Here is a 25,748-nt window from a genome sequence, read left to right as displayed (position 1 = left end):
GAGAGAAAATATGTGCTGAACTGAGAGAGAATTCTGTACTGAAGACTGAGAGTTAGTCTGTGCTATACTGAGAGCTAGAGACTAGGAAAGGAGTCAAATCTCGATATGATCTCAGAGCTGTAAAGGAATGAGTGAATTGATGTTAGCTGAAAGTCACCTCAATAGAAGCTGCTGCCTCAGTTTGTTTTATTTATTATAAATTATTTCTTGAATTGTTTAAGCCAAAGAACATATATAAATAAAACTTTATTTTGTTAAATGTAACCTGGAATCCCACACTAGAAGTTTCCTCAGGACCATGTAGCCCTTCAAAACTGCTTTAAAGCTCAGACGCTACTTTAGGAGAAAGTATAAAAGGGTTGTTTGGAATTAAATTCCTGGTGGCAGTGAAATATAGATAGAGAAAGAAGGGAAAAATAAACATTATTTTGCACCAATTTTATTTATTTATGAAGAAATAAGAGTGGGTATGGCAAAAACACTCTTGAAGGAACAATGAGCAATTGTTGACATGGCTGGAAAATACCTGTTGATGCAATGATTGCTGCTGTCTCATGGAAACTGAATTAATATATTTGAAATAAGGCACCTGCCCTACAGGTGAAAGATTCTGTAGTCTGTCAACAGGAAACCCAATAAGAGGGTAGACTGTATCAACTGGTGCTCATGAGAAAAACAACTAACTGAATAGCAGGTAGATGATAATTATACATGGGTATCTTTTAATACCCAGAAATATATTTTAGATATTTTTGTTCCTATTATAACAATGATCACTGCTTAACAGCTATTATTTTACCACCCCTCCAAATATGTTATAATATTTTAACATTGTTATCCTGTATGTTTTATGTATATCCCCTGCCTTTTTCCTCCCTAGAGAAAATTGGGCCTTTTAAATGTTTCTTTTCTTTTAACTAACTGAAAAATCTATAAAACCTTTTTTTTAAAAAAAGTGTAGATAACTTCTGTCTCTTCAGCAGCTACAGATAAAATGTCCCCTCTGTCCAGGGTTGTGGAACCCACTATATAATCTCAGGATTCAACATATCAGTGTGTTATTTCCAGTAATACAGAAATAGGGGCAGAGTGTCTCTCCACAGAATGAGGTTGAAGGAAAAGCGTAAAGCTTTTGATTTGTAGCGGAAAAAAACTCCACACAACCTGCTTCATAGTCCAGGAACACCCGGATCTTGCTGAGAGTACCCGAATGTACAGTGACTGCCTGAGGGGAAGTCAAAGCTTGTATCTTCCAAGCTGTACACTTCCAAACACTATCATATATATTTACTGACTGCACAATCCAGAACCCTTCGTTAGGATTACAGATGATGTTTCCCTTCCTCTTCACTGACTCTCTAGCTACACCTACAGCCCACGCTGTCTGGCCATAGCTCAGTTGCACTTCCCACCAATGTCTCCCTGAGGTGAATTTCTCACGGCCCAGTACACTTAGTTGGATATCAAATCTCTCAGGGTTGTTGGGCAGTTTCCGAACTGTCTGTACAATTGTCGCACTCTTCAGATTTGGAGACAGAACGAGGCGTGGATGTGCCGTGTCTGGATCCAGAGTGACGTTCACTATGGGAGAGAGAAAGAGGAGGCTTCTTAGAAAATGTTATGAGGGAAGGGGGTTACCAGAAAACCTCCTTTCTGGAAGGTGCAACAGCAGAACAACAAAAACATCCCTTCAAAATGCAACAACTGCCTGATGGAAGTCCTGAGGGGACCAGCGAATGGGATATTTTGCAGTATCCATATACTAACAGAGAAGTTTCGACCAAATCGGCAGATATCTAAATATGCAAATCAGGGCCAAAAAAAGATATCTAAATATCTTTTAGATATTTAGATATCTAAATATGCAGATATCTAAATTTAGATATTTAGATATCTAAATATGCAAATCAGGGCCAAAAAAAGATCTGGCTGGCCTCAACAAGGGCCAGGGCTTTTACTGCCCTGGCCCCTACCTGGTGGAACAGGCTCCCTAAGGAGACCAGGGCCCTGCGGGACCTTCAAAGTTTCCGCAGGGCCTGCAAAATGGACCTGTTCCGCAAGGCTTTTGGCCAGCCAGGATGACCATCTGACCCTCATACCATCTTGATCTCCCGTGGGTGGGAATGGGGTTGGGATAAGTCACCATCTGCAAGTTTTAAATTGTTTAAATTCTATGAATTTAACATTGTTATAGATTGTTTTTACATTTGTATTTATATGGTGTTGATGTACACCGCCCTGAGCCCTCCGGGGGAGGGCGGTTTAAAAATGGAATGAAATAAAATAAAATAAATAAATAAAGACGCCGAACAGACTTTTCAGCAAATGTGGGGGACTCACCGCATTCACAGAAAAACAAGCAATGTTTACTTTCAAACATTTTAAACATTCACATTAAAATGAAAAATACAAAAATCTGCACTTTGCTTGGGCTCTGCTGTAGCAGCAATGGAGCCCGGGTGCTAGTTCAGGCCCGGCTGTTGTAGCAGAGCCTGGGAAACGCTGGCAGGTCATCTACTGTGGTGGCGGAGCCCGGGAGCCAGTCCAAGACTGTCCTTAGTGATTACTGCCAGTGAGATGCGTTCAATGCTAGCTGCCCAATCCCAAGCTACTTGTTTGTCCCATGGATCAAGTACACAGGAAGGGCCAGCTGGGTTGGGAAAACAGAATGCTGGGTGGGGGAAGAGTTTAGCCTCCTTCCTCGATCACTGCTCAAGTCTTAACCTTCCCAGCCTCACAGATGCCTTTTACCTTTAACTGTCTTGCCAAGGAAATCTTGGGAGCTGTGACACCTAGATCTACCATCCCCTCTCTGGGAGGGGTTTTACTTATAGTTTTAATACTGGACGCCAAGTGGAACGCTGTAATTTTATGTTTTAATGATGCTATATATTTATATTAATTATTTATTGTTACGACTGTTTATGTAACATTATTTTGTTGTTCACCGCCCAGAGCCCTCAGGGGATGGGGCGGTATATAAATATGATAATAAATAAAAATAAATAAAATAAAATTGGGCTCTCAGCCACAACACCAACTTTTATCTCCCTGACAGGCCCCGCTCCAGTTATCCTCCCCCCTAGATAGTGTAGTCATTGTTCAAGTCTTGGGAAGCTACATTTTCCTCTAGCTGAGGCCCTTCTCTAATGGAGCATGACTGAGGCCCATTAAGCACAAGATGTCTGCTGCGTGACAGAGGCAAATGCCCCTCGCAGCAAGGTTTCTTGTACATAAGTATTTCCCCAAGCCTTGCTTTCAATTTCCATTCTCCCCGCACCAAGCAACACCACGTTAAGCGCAACTTTAATTTTCTTCGCTGCTGGAGCAGTTGAGATTTGCCAGTGAGCACAGTTTTGCTCCAGACGTCTTCCCTCAACCCACTGCCAGCCTACCTAGATTCACCCCTTCAACTCCCATGCAGGTCTCTCCCCTTTCCAAATTTGTTACTATTATATATCGATATAAACAGATGGCAAAATGGTTGTGGCGTAGTGGTTAAGAGCAGGTGCATTCTAATCTGGAGGAACCGGGCTTGATTCTCTGCTCTGCCACTTGAGCTGTGGAGGCTTCTCGGGGGAATTCAGATTAGCCTGTACACTCCCACACACGCCAGCTGGGTGACCTTGGGCTAGTCACAGATTCTCGGAGCTCTCTCAGCCCCACCTACCTCACAGGGTGTTTGTTGTGAGGGGGGAAGGGCAAGGAGATTGTAAGCCCCTTTGAGTCTCCTACAGGAGAGAAAAGGGGGATATAAATCCAAACTCTTCTTCTTCTTCTAGTCACAGCTTTTCAGAGCTCTCTCAGCCCCACCTACCTCACAGGGTGTTTGTTGTGAGGGGGGAAGGGAAAGGAGTTTGTATGCCTCTTTGAGTCTCCTTACAGGGGAGAAAGGGGGGGGGGGGTATAAATCCAACTCTTATTATTATTTTGCAGCATTTGAAAACCGCCAAATGGTAGATCAGCCAATTCCCTCAGGCTGTCACTACCAGAGCTGTTGCAGTTAACAACAGGCAGGGATGGGGTGATGTTTGTAGGAGGAATCATTAATGGTGGGCTAATCATTTAATAACAAGGATCTCTCTCCAACAGCAGAAGGAACTCTCTCTTTGTGTGTATAGGGCAGGGGAGAATACCAGTTTTAGGACATGGTCCCCTTCTTCAGCAGAGGGTGGTCCAGGAAACTACTTTGCCTCTTTTGGAGAGTTATTTTTTGAAAGGGGCTACAATATCAATATAACTGCAATCACATCAATATTCATACAACAGCAATTTAAAGGGCTTTAAAAAATCTAGCAATCTTGCAACTACTGGATGAGATCTGTGCCTTTAAGAGTGAGTTGGTGGGCAGAGTTAAGAGAACCAGGAAAAGCAGAGGCCCATTGAGACTTCAGCAAGCTGCTACAGGGGAAGGAAGTGAATGCCTCCTCATGTGTAAACAGAGAAACAAAAGAAGACCACACTACAGCCACACTGCACAGCAGAGAGTCCCAAGGTAAGCGTTCCATGCATAATGGACCCCAATCTCTGAAAAATTTTTTTTCAGTGGAACCTAAATCTCTTATGAGGAGCTATCAGATCTCAGTTTCACAAAAACGATTACCTTTCGTTAGTGCTTCAACCAGTGTGTTGTTCAAAGACTCTAAGGGAAGAAAACAAAATATATTGGGAATTACAAAAGAAAAAACCAAGGCAAAATCACTCAGATGATCATTGGTGTAGCAACATATCACCACACTACCAGACCAAAACCACTCTCACTTGGGTGTCATTTTGGGTTGCCAAGGCAACGCCATACACCAACCTGACCCCTGACTTTCACAGACTGTATGGAACTTGCTGAAGGACTTAGTGCCCTTCACAGAGCGCCTGGGAGTTTCCTAGTGCTTCTGCAACCATGTGTGTGTGTGTGGGGGGGGGACGGGGACTCAGCATTGTAGCATGGCAACTAAGGATAACGAAGAGATAGAAAAAATGCAGAGAAAGACGACGAGGATGTTTGAGGGACTGGGGCACCTTCCTTATGAGGAGAGGCTGCAGCGTTTGGGACTCTTTAGTTTGGAGAGGAGACGTCTGAGGGGGGATATGATTGAAGTCTATAAAATTGTGCATGGGGATAGAAAATGTTGACAGAGAATTTTTTCTCTTTTTCTCACAATACTAGAACCAGGGGGCATACATTGAAAATGCTGGGGGGGGGGGGGCTGGGGAGAATAAGGACTAATAAAAGGAAACACTTCTTCACGCAACGTGTGATTGGTCTTTGGAATATGCTGCCACAGGAGGTGGTGATGGCCACTAACCTGGATAGCTTTAAAAGGGGCTTGGACAGATTTATGGAGGAGAAGTTGCTCTATGACTACCAATCTTGATCCTCTTTGATATGAGATTGCAAATGCCTTAACAGACCAGGTGATCGGGAGCAACAGCCACAGAAGGCCATTGCTTTCACATCCTGCATGTGAGCTCCCAAAGGCACCTGGTGGGCCACTGCGAGCAGCAGAGTGCTGGACTAGATGGACTCTGGTCTGATCCAGCTGGCTTATTCTTATGTTCTTATGTCCTATGAAGTTGTCTCATAGATCTGGCACCAAAAGCGCACCTCCACAACAATACACGTGTTTCCAGACACGTCATTTGCTGTGACTGCTTGCATTGTCTTCTTTCTCTCCTGGATTATTACAGAACACAGGTATCCCAACTACATCCAAAGACCCAACTGGCCCCTCAACTTCCCCCCCAATTTGGTGACCATCTATGCAACAGTACCCAATTTTCCCCTGTTTCCCCCACTGCTCCCAGCAGAATTCTTGGGCCCAAAAGTTTGCATGACACTGCCGACCTCCATTTACAGGAGAGACTGGAAATAATTCATTTTCTGGAAAAAAAAGGGTAAAGAATTTGTTAAAATGCCCTAGATTTTTGACTCAGTCCTAGTTTGACCAACCAGGAGTAAAAAAGTGAGATTCTCTTTAATACGGACAGGACCGTTTGGAGACCTATATTCTGCCCCTCTCCAAGGAGTGTCCCCCAATACCTTCACATTCTTTCAGAGACTTCTGTAACGCAGGAGTTTGCTCTGAGTGAATCCTGAGTGTCTGCTCCAGGATTGGATGCAGCTCTGCCAGCTGCCTTTCAGGTTTCTTCTCATAACTGGAAGGCAAAAAAAAAATAATGCAAAGAGTAGGCCTTTATTAAAAAGCAGATCCTCTTAAGAAAAGATGACTTGAAATAAGCTAGAGCTTTTCCACTGAATTTCAATCTTGTGGGGAGGAAACCGTCCCTTGGGCTATTTTTTTTCCCTTGGGGCTGAAAGGGACTTTGGTGAAAAGAAGGGGGTGATTGCAAACAGAACCTGTGACCCTGTAAAAATATGTCCAAACACTCACACAGAATCCTGAAGCTCTTCCACAGGAGACAAAACAGAAAGGGGCATGAGAAGGAATCACGTACCTGCTCAATATGGTTTTGGGATTCTGAAAAAGAGAGAGAGAGGGAGAGAAATGGGTCTCAGTTACATTGAAAACTCATGGGGCTTCTTGGTATTTCACAGGGAACCCATATTTTCTTTCCTTCTTCTAGGACAGTGGTGGCGAACCTATGGCACGGGTGCCAGAGGTGGCACTCAGAGCCCTCTCTGTGGGCACGCGCAAACAGAGTGCCCCCACATACACACATCTAGGCTGGCCTGGGCCGCTGGGCTCAATTATTAGCATTAAACCTAAGACCTAGTTTTGGGAAAGCAGTGTAGGTAACCCGGTTAAGCACTGTTAAACCCCACTGATTTTCATGCGAAGAACTGAAGCACGATTCTTTACCAGAGAGTAAGCTCAGTTGCTGGCAATGGGGCTTGCTTCTGAGTAAACCCTCCTAGGGTCATGATTCACCCGTCGGAAGAGTTGCATGTTTGCTTCAAAGCAAAAATACCGACTACCACCAAGCTTACTCCTGAGTAACATACGCCTCGGAGCCAACCATTTTTTCTAAACTAAAACCTAAGTATTGGGGTTAAATTGCTGTGTTGGCACTTTGCGATAAATAAGTGGGTTTTGGGTTGCAATTTGGGCACTCGGTCTCAAAAAGGTTCGCCATCACTGTTCTAGGAGAACCAACGAACACTCCTGGGATCGGGCTCTCGATATTTCTGCTCTAAGCTTTTTACTGCCTTTCCCCATGGCAAGAACGTCGATTTCTCACCTGCAGAAATACATGTTCGGGCTGCTGAAATCTCCCTTCCCATTCTATGATTTGAAGATTGAGATCAAACATCTCCTCAGAGAATCTGATGAGGTTTTCTTTATCCCTCTTCTCTATCTCCCGCTCCATCTTCTCCAGCTGAGAGAGTCTGAGCTGTTCCTGGCGCTGAAGATAATTGTACATCTGCTGGAAGGCCAACTTGGTGTTCTCCATCTCCGATTTTAACTGCAACTGTGGGAAGCACATAAAAATTGGAGAGGGTTTTTTTTAGGGAAAACAAATTAATTTGATTGTATAATCAAACACATCTCTAATGCAATTCTTAGCTGCCATCCTTTAAAGAAAGACACCCGTTGAACCTGATTCAATCCACTTGACTTTTTCAGTAACGATCTATTGTTCAGTCATCAGGAAGAGGGGCCAAACAACCCCAAATCATGTCATTTAAGTAAACAAAAGTCTCAGGGCCTTTACGGTGCTTCTCAACAGCTGCCAAGGAAAAAGATCGGCTCCTTATTTTCTTTGTCCAATACATGGACAGAACAGCAGTCAAAGTTAGGAGGAGAAAAGAAAACCTCGCATTTTGTCAGTATCAACTTAGGGTAGAGTTTGCTCAGAATTTGAAAAAATGGCTTGGATCCATATTTTTGGCAGAAGGCACGTTGGTTACTGTTATTATTTCTTAACAATTCTGGCTGATTAACATTCAGAAGTTAACTGGTCCAGCATGCGGCGGCACGCTTGCTCACAGGGGGCGGCTTCCGTGATCACATCCAACCTGTGTTGTGTCAGCTGCATTGGCTCCCAGTGGAATTCCGAAACATCTTCAAGGTGTGGGTTTTGACCTTCAAGGCCTTACGCGGCCTGGGACCCTCGTACTTGAGAGACCGCATTACCCCATATGTCCCTACTCGGCCTCTGCGTTCGGCAGAGGCTAATTTGCTGGTGGTTCCTGGCCCCTCAATGATGCGGCTGGCTTCCACACAGGCCAGGACCTTTACAGCCCTGGCCCCGGCCTGGTGGAACACTCTTCCTCCAGCTGTCCGGGCCCTGCGGGACCTTGATGAATTCCGCAGGGCCTGTAAGACTGAGTTGTTCCACTGGGCCTTTGGAGCGTCCAGTCGCTGAGGCGCCCCCCCCGCCCCCCTTTCTTTGCTTTGTTCCCTGGCTCTCTTGCTCCCTATTTTTATAATCTGTTCTTGCATATTTATTGCTATTTTTAGGGAGGAGTTTGGTCGCTCCCTTCTTTTTGGGGTGGTTTTTAAAGGAATTGGGTTGCGGGACGCCATTTTTATTGTTACTGTTTTTGACCGCTGTTTACATGGTTTTAATGAATTTTAGTACATATGGTCACTATTGTGACCCTTGTTATATATTGTACATAGATGATGTTGTGCACCGCCCAGAGCCCCTTGGGGATTGGGCAGTTTATAAATTTAAATAATAAATAAATAAAATACATAAGTGGAGGGAAGGACCCAACCCTCAACTAAGGGGCAGACATCTCTCTCTGTGTGAAGGAATAGACATTTTTAGACTGAGGGAGAATCAAACGGGCTATGCTGGCAAGTTGTCTGAAATAGACCTTGCCCTTGCTGGAGAATGGATATTTGATAGATGGTTTGCTTCCCTGTAAGAATACCTGTTTGCTTTACTCACACATGTCTAAATAAAGCAAACATTACACAAATCTTCTCTCCGGGGTTCTTTCTGCACAGTTCATGCATGCTTACTTTTTAACCTAACAACTGACACATAATATTTTTCATACTAGCCCTAAAGCCCATCTTAAATTAAAATAAAATGGGCTCAAGAAGGAAGGGAGGGAGGGGCACCCCCCCCCTCTTCCTTCCAGGAGAGCAGCCCAAATTGTTTGGAGCAGGGGAGGCTTCTGGGTTGGGGAAAGGTGGGCGGAGACAGGATGGAATGCCGTGAGTCCTGCACACCCATTGGCTGGGGGTTAATCGTCAGACATTCCATCCCATAGGCATTATGTATAAGGATTATTACCGCCTGTCGCTGGAGAAATCAAAGGATGAATGTGCAGGCACAAACCTACGTAGACAAGTGAGAGAATAATAGACACTCACGGCTGAGATCTCCGTTGTCTCACTGAATGAGGGTGTAAGAAGTCTCCCAAAATGCCCACTGAGAACTTCCCTCCCTGAAAGGCTGTTTCCCTATCTCTACATTCCCACAAACCATGTTGCTACCAAGATCACTGCAGATCCGCCTGCAGTTAAATCCCCATTTGGTAACTAAGGCCAACTAGCATGAGCATTAATCCCTGGCATCATTCAATTACAGCTTTATTATCATACCTATGTTGATCCCATCAGTTGACCTGGACGCCTGATATTAAAGCTCCCTCCTGCAATGTCTTTCTTCTGACCTTCCCCTGCCTTCCCCCACAATGCTACCAATCTCGATCCTCTTTGATCTGAGATTGCAAATGCCTTAGCAGGCCAGGTGCTCGGGAGCAACAGCCGCAGAAGGCCATTGCTTTCACATCCTGCATGTGAGCTCCCAAAGGCACCTGGTGGGCCACTGCAAGTAGCAGAGAGCTGGACTAGATGGACTCTGGTCTGATCCAGCTGGCTTGTTTTTATGTTCTTAATGTTGTTTTCAGTATACTAGTTAGGCATTTTACCTCCCAGTACATTATTTTTATAATATAAACTAGTTATCTCTAGTATCAGGGAGTGATGTTTAGGTGCTGTTAGTTTAAAATTTTGTACATGTTTTTATTTAATGTGTCTTTTGGTGCATACCATGTTTTATGTATTTTTGTTAGGATTCACCCTAAGCCCACATGTTGGGGAAGGGCAGAATATAAATTATGATCATCTTCACTCTCAGGAGAATCACCGGCAATACAGGAGAACTGCAGACAAGGACTGTGTTGTGGGTTTTCCAGGTTGTGTGGCCGTGGTCTGGTAGATCTTGTTCCTAATGTTTCACCTGCATCCGTGACTGGCATCTTCAGAGGTGTATCACAGAGAGAAGTCTGTGATACACCTGTGATATACCTCTGAAGATGCCAGCCACAGATGCAGGCGAAACATTAGGAATAAGATCTACCAGACCACGGCCACACAGCCCGGAAAACCCACCACAACCAGTTGAATCCGGCCAAGAAAGCCTTCAACAATACACTGCAGACAAGGAGTTTACAAGATAAAATCAGTAAGAACAAAATTATTTTAAGAAATGTATTGTCGAAGGCTTTCAAGGCCGGAATCACTGAGGTGCTGTGTGGTTTCCGGGCTGTATGGCCGAGTTCTAGCAGCATTCTCTCCTGACGTTTCGCCTGCATCTGTGGCTGGCATCTTCAGATGATCTGACTGTAGGAAAGGAAAGCAAGTGGAGTATATTTTAAGGAACATACAGAGTTCTATATATATAACAAGCCTAACTTTTCCTGTTCTTATCGCTATCTTCCTTTCCAAACTATTACTTACTTTATGAAAACCCACATAACCTAGCCTAGCTCTGTCTAAACACAAAATCTTTCTTTCTTAACTTCTTCCAGTGAAGGTCTCCCTACCACACACCCTCACAAGCAATGAGGACATTTCAATCCAGTTCTCTCTCACTGGTTCGTTCTCTCCTTCTGTCACTGAAAGGCATCCTTGTTCACGCGCTCTTTCCCCGTCCCAGCCAATATTCTTAACTATTCAGCCACCTGTCAAGAACGCAATTATAACCTTTACAACACTATCTACCCATCATATATGCATTATGTCACCCCCAGCCCTAATGTATAAGCCTTGGTACTTACCAGAAACGTCTTGCTCTTCTGGTCTTTTGCCATTTTGTCGCTCTTTACCTTTTCTCTCTCTTGCTCCAGAAATTGAAGCTCAGCCTGAATCTTTTTCTACAGAAAAAGAAAATGCTGTTGTGTTGCTCTTGGGGAAGTTAGTCCTACTGACACCCATCCTGAATGTCTCCATAAAGCTATATGTGATTCAAACACGAACAAGTGAGGGAGGTTTGACTTTGGAGGCTTCGTGCAATTTGCTAAAGGATCTTGGCAAAAAGCAGGCCACTGCTCTGGGACTCCCCCGCCCCCCATCCCAGTCTTGAGTTGGTGATCTTCTGAGACCATATAAAAACTTGAGTGAAAAGCCACCTTTAGTGAAAAGCCACCCACAAAATAAGTTTAGAAAGCTATCTTAGTTGATAGTTCCATGGGAATGTCGACTCAATGCATGGCAGCTGTGAAAAAGGCAAACTCTATGCTGGGGATAATTAGGAAAGGAGTTGATAATAAAACTGCAAGGATTGTCATGCCCTTATATAAAGCAGTGGTGTGACCGCACTTGGAGTACTGTGTTCAGTTCTGGTCGCCACATCTCAAAAAGGATATCGAAGAGATAGAAAAAGTGCAGAGAAGGGCAACGAGGATAATTGAGGGACTGGAGCACCTTCCTTATGAGGAGAGGCTGCAGCGTTTGGGACTCTTTAGTTTGGAGAGGAGACGTCTGAGGGGGGATATGATGGAAGTCTATAAATTTATGCATGGGGTAGAAAATGTTGACAGAGAGAAATTTTTCTCTCTTTCTCACAATACTCGAACCAGGGGGCATCCATTGAAAATGCTGGGGGGAAGAATTAGGACTAATAAAAGGAAACACTTCTTCACGCAACGTGTGATTGGTGTTTGGAATATGCTGCCACAGGAGGTGGTGAGGGCCACTAACCTGGATAGCTTTAAAGGGGGCTTGGACAGATTTATGGAGGAGAAGTCGATCTATGGCTACCAATCTTGATCCTCCTTGATCTGAGATTGCAAATGCCTTAACAGACCAGGTGCTCAGGAGCAGCAGCCGCAGAAGGCCATTGCTTTCACATCCTGCACGTGAGCTCCCAAAGGCACCTGGTGGGCCACTGCAAGTAGCAGAGAGCTGGACTAGATGGACTCTGGTCTGATCCAGCTGGCTTGCTCTTATGTTCTTATCCTATATACTGTATATACTCGAACATAAGCCGAGTTTTTCAGCCCATTTTCTGGGCTGAAAAATGCCCCCCTCGGCTTATACACGAGTCACGGAGGCTGCCCAGCTGGCTGGGGAAGAGGGGAGATCTTCCCCTCTTCCCCAGCCAGCCCACCGACCTCCGTGCAAGAGAGGCGCCCAAGCCATGCCTTGAGCCCTTGTGTGTGTGTGTGGGGGGGGGGGGGGCAGTATCCAAATCCAATAAACAAAACTAAGATGCTGCATTTTCCACTCTTGGCTTATAAGCGAGTCAATAAGTTTCCCCAGGTTTTGGTGGTAAATATAGGTGCCTCGGCTTATAAACGGGTCAGCTTATACATGAGTATATATGGTACCTTGTTCCTAAAATTAGGTCAATCTACTTATTGATAACAAAAACCAAAACTGAGCAGTAGAAGATATGAGTGGCTTCCTAGATATGCCATGGCCAAAAAAAGGGAGAAGGGGTTCCAAATGCCTGAGTTGACAAGTAATGCCTGAGCCCAATGGATGCTCAGGCATTACTTGTCAACTGCCGATATGTGGAAAGGTAGATTGGGCTTTGTGCACTCAGTAGATCACCAAGTTCTGCTCTTTGCTGAGCACGTTACCCCTGCCAGTCCTTTCCCCTCTTTTTTTGCTGGTACCGACCCATAGAATGGGTAAGGAGGAACAAATGCAGTGGGAAGTGGAGCAGAGGAAGGCAAAGACACGTCGGAGAGGATCTCCTTGCACTGGGGGGAGGGGGGAGGCAAGGGGAGTTCTCTCCTTCTGCCCCATTTCTTGTGCCAATCTTGTACATACATGCACATGTGAAACACAGGTTATTAACACATGTGTGACATGGCACTTATGCATTTACAAGCATGGGGGTACCCAACTGTTCATGCCGTTCTCATGGAATAGAAAACATGGAGGCGAAAGTTTACGCAGGGCATCTCGGCGTTCTCAGAACTGAACGCACTGCATCCGCTCTAGAATGGCGGGGACAAAACAAAACAGTAGGAAATCTTCTTTCCTCAATCTATTTCAAAATAAACTACCGTATATACTCGTGTATAAGCCGAGGCACCTAATTTTACTGCCCAAACCTGGGAAAACTTATTAACTCGGGTATAAGCCGAGGTGGGAAGCCGGGAGGCAGAGGGAGCTCCTTATCTGGCCAGTGACATCAGGGGGAGTCACTGCCCAAATAAGGAGCTCCCTCTGCCTGCCGGTTAGCTGGGCGTTGTCAAACCCAGCCGACAGGCAGAGGGAGCTCCTTATTCGGGTAGTGACTCCCCCTGATGTCACTGCCCAAATAAGGAGCTCCCTCTGTCTCCTGGGGTTTGACGAAGCCCAGCCAGGCACCCAGCCAGGGTGCCTCGGGGTTCCCCCTTCACCCTCTGAGGATGGCAGAAGCCGGAGGCAGGGAGGTTGTCCCGCCCCCAGCCTCCTTGTGATTGATAGAAAATGGTGACTCGCATATAAGCCGAGGGGGCTTTTCTCAGCCTTTAAACAGGGCTGAAAAACTCGGCTTATACGCGAGTATATACAGTAAGTATCAACACATATTCTAAAATAGGGGTGGGCAACTATGGCCCTCCAGATGTTCGTGGACTACAATTCCCATCAGCCCCTGCCAGAATAGCCAATTGGCCATGCTAGCAGGGGCTGATGGAAATTGTAGTCCACGAACATCTGGAGGGCCATAGTTGCCCACCCCTGTTCTAAAACATGGCAGAAGGTCCTGGGCTGTCTTTACAGATCTAGTCATCCAGGATAACGCTTCTCCTACCTTATACTCTAGGAAAGCTTCCTCTATGGGAAGCACACGGTGATTTTGGTGCCCCATGGATCGATCACACACCACACAGATGGGGAACTGGTCATCACTGCAAAAGAGTTTCAGGGGCTCCTGGTGCCTTTCACACACACCCCACTTCCCCTTGGCTCCTTTTCCCGCCTGGAGTTTCTTCACGAGTTCTACAAGGTTCGCCAGCTGCCGGTTTGGCCTGACGTTCTCTCGCTGGAATATTTCTCGGCACTGAGGGCACGAAGGGGATCTGTCTGTCTCTTCCCAGCACGGGGCGAGGCAGGCTTGGCAGAAGTTGTGCCCACAGTCTAGGATCACTGGCTCTTTGTAATATTCCAGGCAGATGGGGCAAGCCATTTCCTCACGCAACTCCTTGACAAGATTGTTGGCTGCCTTGGCATGTTCTTTCTCTCTGAAATGAAAAAGAAAGACCTTGGTTTTGTTTTTTATTTCAACACCACCCAGGTTGCTTCCTGGAGTTGGCTCAAATGAAGTTCTTTTTGGGGGAGAGGAGAACGATTCTCACTAAGTAGAAATCAGCAAGAGGACAAAAAAGAATCAAGAGGAATAGTCATTGACTAAAATAAAGTTCAAAACATGTATCTGTTATCAGGCAGGGAGGGGGTCCCACCAGAGGCGGAGCTACCAAGGGGATGAGCATTGTACCTTGTGGCACCCCCCCTCCTGCCCCCCCCCCCAACTTGCCTTTGTGAAACAGTGCAGGCTGGAGAAGCGGCCTGTTCATTTCAGGCTGAAAACGCCCTGATGGGAACTACACTTCCCAGGAGACCTTGCGAGCCCCAAGGTCTCATGGGAAGTGTGGTTTCCACCAGGCCGTTCTCAGCCTGAAGGGAACAGGCCGCTTCTCCAGCCTGCACTAAGGTAAGGGGTAAGGGGGGGGGGCGCGGAAAACACAGAGTGCGCACCGGGCACATTCTGGCCCAGCTACACCTCTGGGTCCCATGGAGGTCCATCATCAGCACTATGGCTCTCTTAGCCCAAATAACAGTATTGGATGTGCTAAAAATGGTGTTTCACCTGCTGGGTGGAAGCTGCCTCTTTCTATTCTAGAGTACAAAGGGGCGAGAGAAGCCCCCTGAGGGAAGAAAGGTTAGTGCCAGGGTGGTGCTGAAGGGAACGCTGATGCAGAACTTGCCTTGGGGGTGATCCTTGAGGACGTGGTGAATGCTGCCTCCTGCCCCTTTGGCACCTCTTCTTCTTCATTGCAAATAGAGACATAGCCTGGGACTTTGGGGTCTCCTGCAAAAACAAGGTCAACATCTAAGAACCTGCCATGTGAATTAAATAGGGAGCAATGCACACAGTACAACCCAACAGAAATTATGCTGAAGACGACTCACAGCAATTGCTGTCTACTTTCAGAAGAAGTCTTTGTCCAAATCCATAAGCAATACGACAGTGCCACAAGGTATCTGAAAAACAGCTCCCAGTAACACTGATAAAAAAATCCTGTGTAATACGATGAAAGTCCATTAAGCTAACTTGAACCCAGATGCATCCCGGCTTTGTACAAGCTTCAAGAAATTCCAAAAATATAGAAGAAGGGTTTGAAGAAGGGTTTGGATTTATATCCCCCCTTTCTCTCCTGCAGGAGACTCCAAGGGGCTGACAATCTCCTTGCTCTCCCCCCCTCACAACAAACACCCTGTGAGGTAGGTGGGGCTGAGAGAGCTCCAAGAAGCTGTGACTAGCCCAAGGTCACCCAGCTGGCGTGTGTGGGAGTGTACAGGCTAATCTGAATTCCCCAGATAAGCCTCCACAACTCAAGAGGCAGAGCTGGGAATCAAACCCAGTTCCTCCAGATTAGATACACGAGCTCTTAACCTCCTACGCCACTGCTGCTCACAATATACAATAATTTGTATGAACAGCAATTATTTGAAATGATCAGGCAGTCTGCTCTGAAAACCACGGCTGCTGCAAAACGTCCTTCATGTATTACACTTACAACAAAGCCTTCTTCTGAAACTAGACAAGCCATTGTTGTGAGTCTTCTTAGTAAGGTCTAAGAACCAGCAGAACTATTGAGGGGTAGCCTCACAAGTCACAAGAAAGCAGGCATAGAATTACTTGCCTTCCCTATCTGGTTTGATGCTTATTGTTCAAGGAGCCAAACATGCGTCTTAACTTATTTGTATGATCAGATTTAAAAGCTGATAACCTGTGGTACTTCCAGTCAAAGGCAAGCTCTGCTCATGACCTGAAGTTTGATCCTAAAAGGAGTCAGTTTCTGGTAGCTGTCTCAAAGCTCGAACAACCTTCCATCGCTTCCGGCGTTAGTGAAATGAGTACCCAGCTTGCTGGAAGTGAAATGTAAACAACTGGGGAAGGAAAGTAGCCAAACCACCCTGTAAACAAACTCACCCTAGTAAACATTATGATGTAATGTCACGCTGTGGGTCAATATTGTGCTGGTAGATAAATCCAGAAGGCTACTGCTAAATGACTTGCATTAAACTGATTAGTCCAGATTCTCTAATTGGGCATGAGAGTGAAACCTCCCGTTCCATCACGGATGCATTAAAATAATTTACAGGTTACAGGGATACCCCCCATTGTGACTCAACGAGATGACCCCACTTAAAAAGGGCACACATAAAAGCAGATGACCGTGAATTTAAAAGCGACCCCTCCTAAAAAAGTAGCAGCATAAACACCATTTTTTATGCGGCTTAGTAATCATAAACAATATAGACCGCATGAAGAAAATGCTGCTTTCACCTTTTACACCTCTTTGCATTTCTTTCGTCACAAGCGGTACTGGTTATTGCTATTTCAAATGGCCAAAAGGCAGCCTTTTTAAGAACCCCCCCCCCCCTTCCCAAAAGAGTCAAGCTTCCACTATGCACTGTCATTTTGAAATCTGTGAAGGCTTAGATGGAGGTAACTCTCTTTGGGAATGCACTGTTAAACTCCTCTCCTCCTTGTCATAATGCTTTCCTGTAGACTAGAATTCACACTTTCCATGGAGAGAATGTGTTGTCTCCTGAAAACCAATACAGCAGGGGCATCTTTTGTCTTTTCCCGTACAAAATGTTACTCCTAACAGCTATAACTTTGTGCAATACTGCTGTCAAACCTGCAGGCTTTGGGGGTTTCTTTGGGACCAGCAGTGGCATTAGGAGAGGTTAAGAGCTACGTGTATCTAATCTGGAGGAACGGGTTTTGATTCTCGGCTCTGCCGCCTGAGCTGTGGAGGCTTATCTGGGGAATTCAAGATTTAGCCTGTGCACTCCCACACACGCCAGCTGGGTGACCTTGGGCTAGTCACAGCTTCTTGGAGCTCTCTCAGTCCCACCCACCTCACAGGGTGTTTGTTGTGGGGGGGGGGGAAGGGCAAGGAGATTGTCAGCCCCTTTGAGTCTCCTACAGGAAAGGGGGGATATAAATTCAAACTCTTCTTCTTCTATGCTTCCTCCTCAAGAAAGATCTAAACTACCTGACTGGAAGCACAAGGGAAGAAGAAACGTGACTGGTGAGGAGTAAAATTCCCAACAAATCTATGCCCACTGTTCCTAGCACTACTGAACATTTTGCCAGGAGAGGAGCTGCAGCTTCAAAATGGAAACTCCTCCTCAATCCTCCACGTAACTCAAAGCTGTTTGCCAGACATGTGTGTCATTTTCAACGCTGGCGGATGTAATTGTGGCTTTTTTCTACACTGTCGACATGCGCAGTGAATCATCATCCCCATCAAAGTCTGAAGAAAGTCGCTCAGTGGTGTAAACCTGAGGGGAAGACGATCACTCCTCCCCACCCCTTTGTAGAAAACCAAGAAGGTTATAAATTTCATCCTCGCTTTCCGAGGGTAAGTATGGCATTTTGAGTTCATGTTAAGAGTTCTCATATGACATAATTTCCAGTAACTCCAAATCCTATCCTACCCTGTTTCGCGAATATAAGACATCCCCGGAAATAAAAGGCGTAGTAGAGGTTTTTGCTGAAGTCACCGAAGTATAAGGCATCTCCCAAAAGTAAAAGGCGGTAGCGGACATTTGGAAGCATGTCCGGCCGGACAGAACACAGAAAAATACGGGCATCCCCTGAAAATAGAACCTTAAGCAGCTTTGGGAGACAAAATTAATATAAGACACTGTCTTATTTTCGGGGAAACGCATGGTATCTATCCTATCCTCCCCCAGCTTCATGAATCTAAGTGGTGAGCGGGCAGTGGAAACTAAAATACTTTCCCTGGGATTTTTCCTGGGAAGCCTTGCAAAAAATGCTGCCTGCTTCTGAAATCTTCTCTCTCAATTAAAAAGGCGACTGCTAGATCAAGAGTCTCAAGTTCTGCCAGGACAAGGCGAGAAGCAATTGGTAACCCCCCCTCTTTTTTAACATCAAATTCAAAATCAATCACATGGCAGGTGTGAGTTTACTTCAGGAGCCAAAGCATAGATGGATAATCACTAGAGGCTCGTTGTAACTCAGCTTCCCTTGCTCCTATGTTACAAGGAAGGTTCTGAAAAAATCGTCCTGCAAGAGCGAGAATGTATCTCATTGTATCACTGTGATTCAAACCATGGAACATATATTGCTTTCGACACCTGCCCCAAATCTGAGGGATCTAGGACCAGACTTTTTGCTCTTTGTCCTGTAATCTTTAATGAATACTCTGCTGTGGGGAAGATCAGATTTCTACTAAACAATTCCGCCTCCGAGATTTTAACTTTTGTAGCTTCAAGGTTCCTTAGCGAAACTTTGAAATGATTACCTGCGATGGTTCTCATGGCTGGGTCTGCATATGGACAACAAGCTAAAAACTGGCCTCCGCGAGGAAGAAGCTTCCATTGAAATTACTGGACTTTCTTCCACGTAAATGTTAAAAAACAGATCCATCTGAACTCAACACTGAAGAGTCTTTGGACACTCTGTTCACATGCATCTTATGCATGTTTACACTGAAAGCAAGACCAGCTGAGTCCAAAATCTGGTTGCTCTCAGGTGAGCATGTGGTGAGGATTGTGGCTTCAGCTCACTTAATTTGTCCCAAACCTAGCCTCATCATTTGTTTTTAACAGGAGGATACATGAAATCCTGAGCATGTTGGCGAGGGGTGGATTTGATTTAAGAAATCAAATCAATTTAAACCACTAGTCCAGTAAAGACTTTTATTGTTCTGCGTGCTTGGTCTTGTTGCTATAATCTTAATGTTTTCAGCCATGAATAAGAGTACATTTTTCAGAATAATGCTTTTTCAAATTAGTTTTACTGCTGGGAAACCACAGGGTGAGACAGAATACTGGACTAAATAGACCAGGGGAATTTATAGGAACCTGCAGGCTCTCCAGATGTTCAGGAACTACAATTCCCATCAGCCCCTACCAGCATGGCCAATTGGCCATGCTGACGAAATGATGAGGTGGATTCTAATTCCTGAACATCTGGAGAGCTGCAAAGATTTCCTACCCCTGAAATGGGCTAAATAGTCTTATCCAGCAGAGCTCTTATTCTTATAAAAGTGGAGCGAGTTCTAATCTCTAGACCACACAAGTAAATCGTCCTGGAAGAAAATGGCGGCTTGAGGAGTTTGTTTCTCCCAAATGGCGAGCTTACTTGCATTTTATCCTCCTGAAAAGCCTGGGATGTAGGTTAGCCTGACAAAGATTAAGCGCAGCAAGCTTCACATGGAGGAGCGGGGAGTTAGAATCTGCAGGGAGCAGATCTACAGAGAACAGCGTAGGGCAAGAACTAAAACAGTACCCCTAAGCCAAACATCAGGCATCCATTTACTGTATCAAAGGCAACACCTTCCTGTTCACTGAGCACATACACGCACCTCCATTCATATGCGGCATAATTCTCCCCTGGTTCTCATAGAATTTGCCCCGTTATCGAAAAAGAAAGGCTTGTAAAGGTTAAAGATGGTTTTGGGGAGGACCTTTCTTTTACAAGGCTGAGATCTAATACCACTGGCAATAATGTTATGATGTTCTGGGAAAGATAGGATTTGCAATTCCCAACGGAAGAATTAGGGAAAAAATGGAGAGATGTAAAGAGAGAAAAATGGAGAGAGGGGAAAAAAAAGGATAGAGGGGAGGGAAGATGGAGGAAACAGATGAAAGCAATTAAAAGATGGAAAGAGAGACGAAACGAGACAGCCCAGCTTGAAAGCAGCCAGAGGAGGGGGGTGGGTGGGTTTGCAGCTGCAGAGATTCCCGTTCAGCACATGACAAAGTGATTTTAGCTGAGCAAAACACCCCAAATGTCCGCGTAAGAGGAAATCAGCGTCCTCTACAAATTGTGAAACGTTTACCGAAAGCCCTCCGGAGCTAAGACTGACGCGTCAAAGGGGCGCGGTTGGAGACTCCAGCAGAGATGCGCCCGGCCCTCCCCCAGCCAATGGCGCTGCCCCCGCCCAGCAAGAGGCGGGCTCTTCTCACCAGGAGGAGGAGCAGCGACGCCTCCCTCCCAGAGTGTGTGTTTGCATGCTTCCCGCAGCCAGGATGGCAGCATCAGGATGGTACGCGCCCCTCCCTCTCCTACCTTGTTTTTCCAAAAGCAAGACGGTGTCTTCTATTAATTTTTGCTCCCCCAAGATGCGCTATGTCTTATTTTCAGGGGATGTCTTATTTTTCCGCTCCACAGCTGCACGCTCTGGTGTTCTGTTCCAAACAAAAACTTTGCTACGTCTTATTTTCGGGGGATGTTTTATATTTAGCACTTCAGCAAAACCTCTACTTCTTATTCTCAGGGGATGTCTTGTTTTCGGAGCAATAGGGTAGCACGGCCGGATTCCCTGCCTGCCGCCCCAGGGAAGGGACCCTCTGCGCTCCGGCTCGTGCTACATCTACCGCCCTGATTCCCGCTACTGGCCAACAGCGGGCCTCCTTTGCCAGGCGCACGCTACATTCAGCAGGCCCAGGAAGCCCTCTGGCCGGGAACCCAGCTGAAATGCAGAGCCCTCCCGGGACAGATGCCTCCCGATCTGACTTGGTGCAACGCCTTCGAGCCGTGCCCGGTCTTGCTCCTTGCAAAAGGCAAGCGAGGTCTCTGAAGTTTGGCTCTCAGCTGCCCGCCCCCCCCCCCCCCCCGTCCCCCCGTGTAGACCCCAAAGAGCAGCAAGTCATCCCTGCAGCACCCTCCCGTGCGCCTGTTCAGACGACCCAGCGTAGCCTCTGGCCAATTGCAATGAGACAAAGTCTCGACGAAAGCTTCGGCGCGCTCCATGTTTTTTTCTTTGCCCGCCTTTGCAGGACATGCCCCCCTCTGCTGGCCTCCCCGGTCCCTCCTTTGAATAGAAGCGCAAATCTTAAACAGAAATACCTGCCTCGGCGATGCTCAAAAGAAAGTTTGCTAAAGTCCTCCTTTCACTAACGCCTGGCGGGGAACTGCTGAGCCTCGCAGATCAACGCCGGAAAAGGAAAGCGAAAGTGACCGCACACTGAACTGGCTCATAGACCCCCTCGGGTTTGAGAACACCCCGCTGGGTTTCCAATTGCTCCAGCCAATCAAAATGAGAGGAGGGCGGACCCTAATACATCCCCCCCCCCCCACCATGCATCCTGGTCATGGCTGGCTAGGCTGTTTGTTTATTTATTATTGGATTTAGTCACCGCCCCTCCCTAAAAGGCTCGGGTCAAAACACATAATCCGGGGCAACAAGCGTACAATCGTATAAATAATTTAAATTTACCCTATCAAATCATATTGAATGTTAGCAATTCTCTTATTAAGAGATACCTTTGCGTTACAAGCAGAGTGCAGGGAGGCAAAGCACACAGAGCTTCCCCAGGCATGCATGTGTTTGCTGGCAACAAAGAAAACTCGGAGTCAATTCGTTGTTTCTTACTAATAAGAGGAGTCTTTATTAGTGAACTCCATTCTAGATAGAAAAGTGAAGAGATGGGTTCTAAGCTGGCTGGCTGGCTGGTGGGAGATGCTGTCTGCATCCCTCTGCACACGCGGTGCAAGATGGAAGGTGTGCATAAGGATGGTGGAGAGGGGAGAAGAAGCAGGAAGGAAGTTCCCTGAGAGTACCAATCTACACATCGAAAGGATAGTGTCAGAGTGGTAGAGAAAGGTGTCCAGTGTCTTGACCCCCTCTAGCTATCTGACTCACTGATAAGTCCTCCTCTGTCACTTGAGGCAGGAAACAGCATAAAGAAGAAGAAGAAGAGTTTGGATTTATATCCCCCCCTTTCTCTCCTGCAGGAGACTCAAAGGGGCTGACAATCTCCTTGCCCTTCCCCCTCACACCCTGTGAGGTGGGTGGGGCTGAGAGAGCTCCGAGAAGCTGTGACTAGCCCAAGGTCACCCAGCTGGCGTGTGTGGGAGTGCACAGGCTAATCTGAATTCCCCAGATAAGCCTCCACAGCTCAAGCGGCAGAGCTGGGAATCAAACCCGGTACCTCCAGATTAGATACACGAGCTCTTAACCTCCTACGCCACTGCTGCTCCTTCACTTCCAACCGCCGAAAATCGCCCTTTAACTTTCTGAAAACATTTCAACCTAAATTCTCACAGGCAAGCTGTTCAGTTTACATACAGGTTCCACCTTCTGTTGTAACTTTACTAATGGGTCTCCTACAGAGGGATCAGGGGGAACTAAAAAGTAAAAAGGGGGGGAAGGGAGAGAAATTACGAAAAGGGAGAAAAGCAGTGATGGGATTCAAATAATTTAACAAACGGTTCCAGTGGTGGGATTCAAATAATTTAACAACTGGTTGTTTACAAGCACCATTTTAACAATTGGTTCTTGCCGAAGTGGTGCGAACCTGCTGAATCCCACCACTGGAGAAAAGGAAATGGAAAAAGGAAAATAAAAAGAAGGGAAAAGAAGGGATGAGGGGTGATTTGCCAATGCCTTCATGTACACTTTACCCCCAGCAACCTGGGAAGATGGAAAGCTGAGTCAACCTTGAGCCGACTACCTGAAACTGAGGCCTTTTGTGCACATGCGAATTAAGATGTTTCCAGCCCAGAACCAAAACATTTCCTCCGTGTTCCCCTGTTTTTTCCCCTTTAATTTTGGAAACATGTTCAAACAACTTTTTGCCAACTGTTTCTGAAAACAGCTTTACGACAGTATTTATTCGAAGTGTTCCTGTCGAGGAAGGACGAAGTAGTCCCCTCCTTTGTGGGTTCAGGATTTGGTACTGCCACTCAGACAAAATCAGTGTTCCTCAAAAGGCAGGGGTCTTCAAACTATGGCCCTCCAGATGTTCAGAGACTACAGTTTCCATGAGCCCTACCACTTGGCCATGCTGTTTCACTTTTAGCCATGCTGGCAGGGGCTGATGGGAATTGTAGTTCATGAACATCTGGAGAACTCTACTGAACTAGCGATCCCTACTCAAAAAACTTTGTGTTTATTAAAAAGCAATTCAGGATTCAAAATGTCATTTGCAATAAAAACCATAGAATGAGCGAGGAACAAGAATGACCAGCAATATAAGGCTGACAACAGGAGGCTAAAAGTGAAACATTAAAACAGTCCATAATACAGTGTAGCCTTTTGTCTCAAAAGGCCAAATTTTAGAAAAAAAAACAAAAAACGTCCTGACTGGTGCAAGCAGGGGAAAAGCATCGATGAAGCTCAAAGCAGGAAGGAAGGAAAAAAGTTGCTGGGTGGGATGCTAGCCTAAGATTATAGAAATTTAAGAGGGTCAGGAAATTCACAAGTTAACCAATCCTATGCACAGCCCTTATTAGCAGGAACAGTTTAGAATGAACTCATTGTTAAGCTGCCCCGGTTACATAAAGTGATTTCTACCGTGTTTCCCCAGAAATAAGACAGTGTCTTATATTAATTTTTGCTCCCAAAGATGTGCTATGTCTTATTTTCAGGGGATGTCTTATTTTTTCTGTGTTCTGTTAAGTGGAACATGCTTCCCAAACGAAACTTTGCTATGTCTTACTTTGGGGGGATGCCTTATATTTAGCATTTCAGCAAAACCGCTGCCATATGACCACCGAGGGGATGTCTTATATTAAGGAAACAGGGTAGGAGTGATTTCAAGTGATTTAACCTTGTGGCAGTAAGGCAAGGAGGAAAAGGCATGAGGAGACCAGAGTTTCTTCAAAAGCAGGGGAGAGGTTCTTTATTGGCAAGTGATTTCTTGGCACAGTTCAGCAAAAAGGTTGCTTACATGGCTGTGCATCAGCCCCTTTTATACATTTCCTCAGTAACCCAGAAAAGGGGGTGTAGGGCAGTCCCACCCCCATAGTGCAAAAACCAGGAAGGGGGCGGTCTCCTTCCATCTAATACAGAGAAAATATCCTAGAACACCAAAGGGAGAAAACAATCCTTTTGCACATGCTGATGAGATCAAATCCCAGAGGAGAAGCTTGCACCTTCTTGCCTGAGGTGGTTCCTTTGGAGTATTATAGAAGAAGTTTAAATGATCCAATGAATTCTTAGATCCTGAAAGTGAGAATGTGAACAGTCCAATGAGCTACTGGATCCTGAGAGTAAAACTTCAAACAGTCCAATAGCAAAACAGGGTGACATCCTCCAACAATCAGTCCACACCCTGAGTCCATCCTTTGTTAGTCAAAAGGCCCTTTTGTTGGTGAAGATGGGATTACCTGATTGTTCGTTAAACTGTGAATTCCAGGGCTAGCTTCCTTGTCCCTTAATATCGGCTTCTACATTTTGTAATGGCATGTAGCCAGTTTGAACTTTCTGTTGTAACAATTTAGGGTAGTTTTTGCAAATCTTGTGCCTGGTATTCCGAATTGTACTGCATGGAAATGCCATTTTGGTTATAAGTAACTAGTAGCCATTAATAGAGGCGCAGTCTCCACCAAATTTTTAAAAAGCCATTTTAACTGTGGTCTAACTTTTCAGATTTTTTTTTAAAAAGATGACTGAATGGGAACATGGTAGAGAGTTTTAACCACTGAATACGAGTCCCCTCCTCTTAAGCAGTGATGCAGGCGAACTTGACGCAGTCTAGCAAAGAGGTGCACCGGCATGCATGGCAGCAGCCTGGGTGCGTCGTTTCCCTTCAAAGGACCAGCGCGGCGGCTGCATACTTACCACAGCCCAGCCCAGGGAGAGATGTCCCGCCCCCGGAATCCCCAGTCCCATTGGCGCTTCATACAGTTTGAATCCCACCACCATGGGAACCTGTTACTAAAATTTTACTTGGATCCCACCACTGGTGGGGGGTGTATATAAATAATAATGTAACAAACTGAACATGAGGTTTACAGTTGTTCTTTCATTGCTGCATTTGGAAACAGTTGCATCAACTAGCAAAAGAGGAAAATGTACACAACAGCCAGACTTATTAGTTCCCCACCAGCCCTTTTGCCTGGTTCTCGTGCAGTTATAAAAGTCCTAGAAAGTCAGCATCTTTTGGTGGTGTTCTTTCGACAAGCATTAACAGTTAGGAGTAACAATGGAAATCACCTCAGTGGTCAGCATTTCCAGTGTGACTCCCTTCCCCACTAAAAGAAAAGGGAGGATCTTCTCCCCAGAGAACACAACTGAAGAAAAGGTGAAGATCAACCGGTCTGTCTCTGCATCAAAAGAATAAGCACCGAGCCCTCTTCATAGTCCAGGCACACGAGGATTTTCCTAGGCTCCGGGTCACGAGGTCCAAAGGAGTCAGCTTAGGGGAAGTAAAAGCGGCTGGTTGGCCGAAGAGAGAGGGAATAAAAGAATGGCTTCCCCACAGCCCAGATCCCTTCGGTGGGATTGAGGCTGAAATATCCTTTTCTTCTGACCGACTCCCGTGTGACCCCGACTGCCCAGAGCGCCCCTTCGTCTTCCTCCTCCACCACCTCCACTTCCCACCAATGCCGTCCTG

At 45.9% G+C, this 25,748-nt stretch overlaps 1 protein-coding gene across 2 annotated transcripts; it reads right to left on the bottom strand.

Annotated features, from left to right (window-relative positions):
* Nucleotides 1-423: 423 nt before the first annotated feature.
* LOC125430000 (zinc finger protein RFP-like) lies at nt 424-21,406 on the bottom strand. 2 transcript variants are annotated; one of them, XM_048491647.1, is made up of 9 exons: nt 21,256-21,406; nt 15,125-15,228; nt 13,951-14,380; nt 10,979-11,074; nt 7,198-7,428; nt 6,454-6,476; nt 6,038-6,153; nt 4,604-4,642; nt 424-1,581 (listed from the first exon to the last, which is right to left on the bottom strand). In XM_048491647.1, the coding sequence occupies exons 2-9, from the start codon at nt 15,205-15,207 to the stop codon at nt 1,043-1,045; spliced, it is 1,557 nt and encodes a 518-aa protein (XP_048347604.1). In that variant the 5' UTR covers nt 15,208-15,228; nt 21,256-21,406; the 3' UTR covers nt 424-1,042. The 2 variants fall into 2 exon arrangements, with proteins under 2 accessions (XP_048347604.1, XP_048347602.1); XM_048491645.1 differs by having other exon boundaries at nt 21,260-21,406.
* Between the last annotated feature and the right edge of the window lie 4,342 nt (nt 21,407-25,748).

Source organism: Sphaerodactylus townsendi, linkage group LG03 (assembly GCF_021028975.2).
Source record: "Sphaerodactylus townsendi isolate TG3544 linkage group LG03, MPM_Stown_v2.3, whole genome shotgun sequence".
NCBI lineage: Eukaryota > Metazoa > Chordata > Lepidosauria > Squamata > Sphaerodactylidae > Sphaerodactylus > Sphaerodactylus townsendi.
The sequence above is the reverse complement of the archived record's forward strand: the minus strand, read 5'-3'. Positions and strand labels throughout refer to the sequence as shown.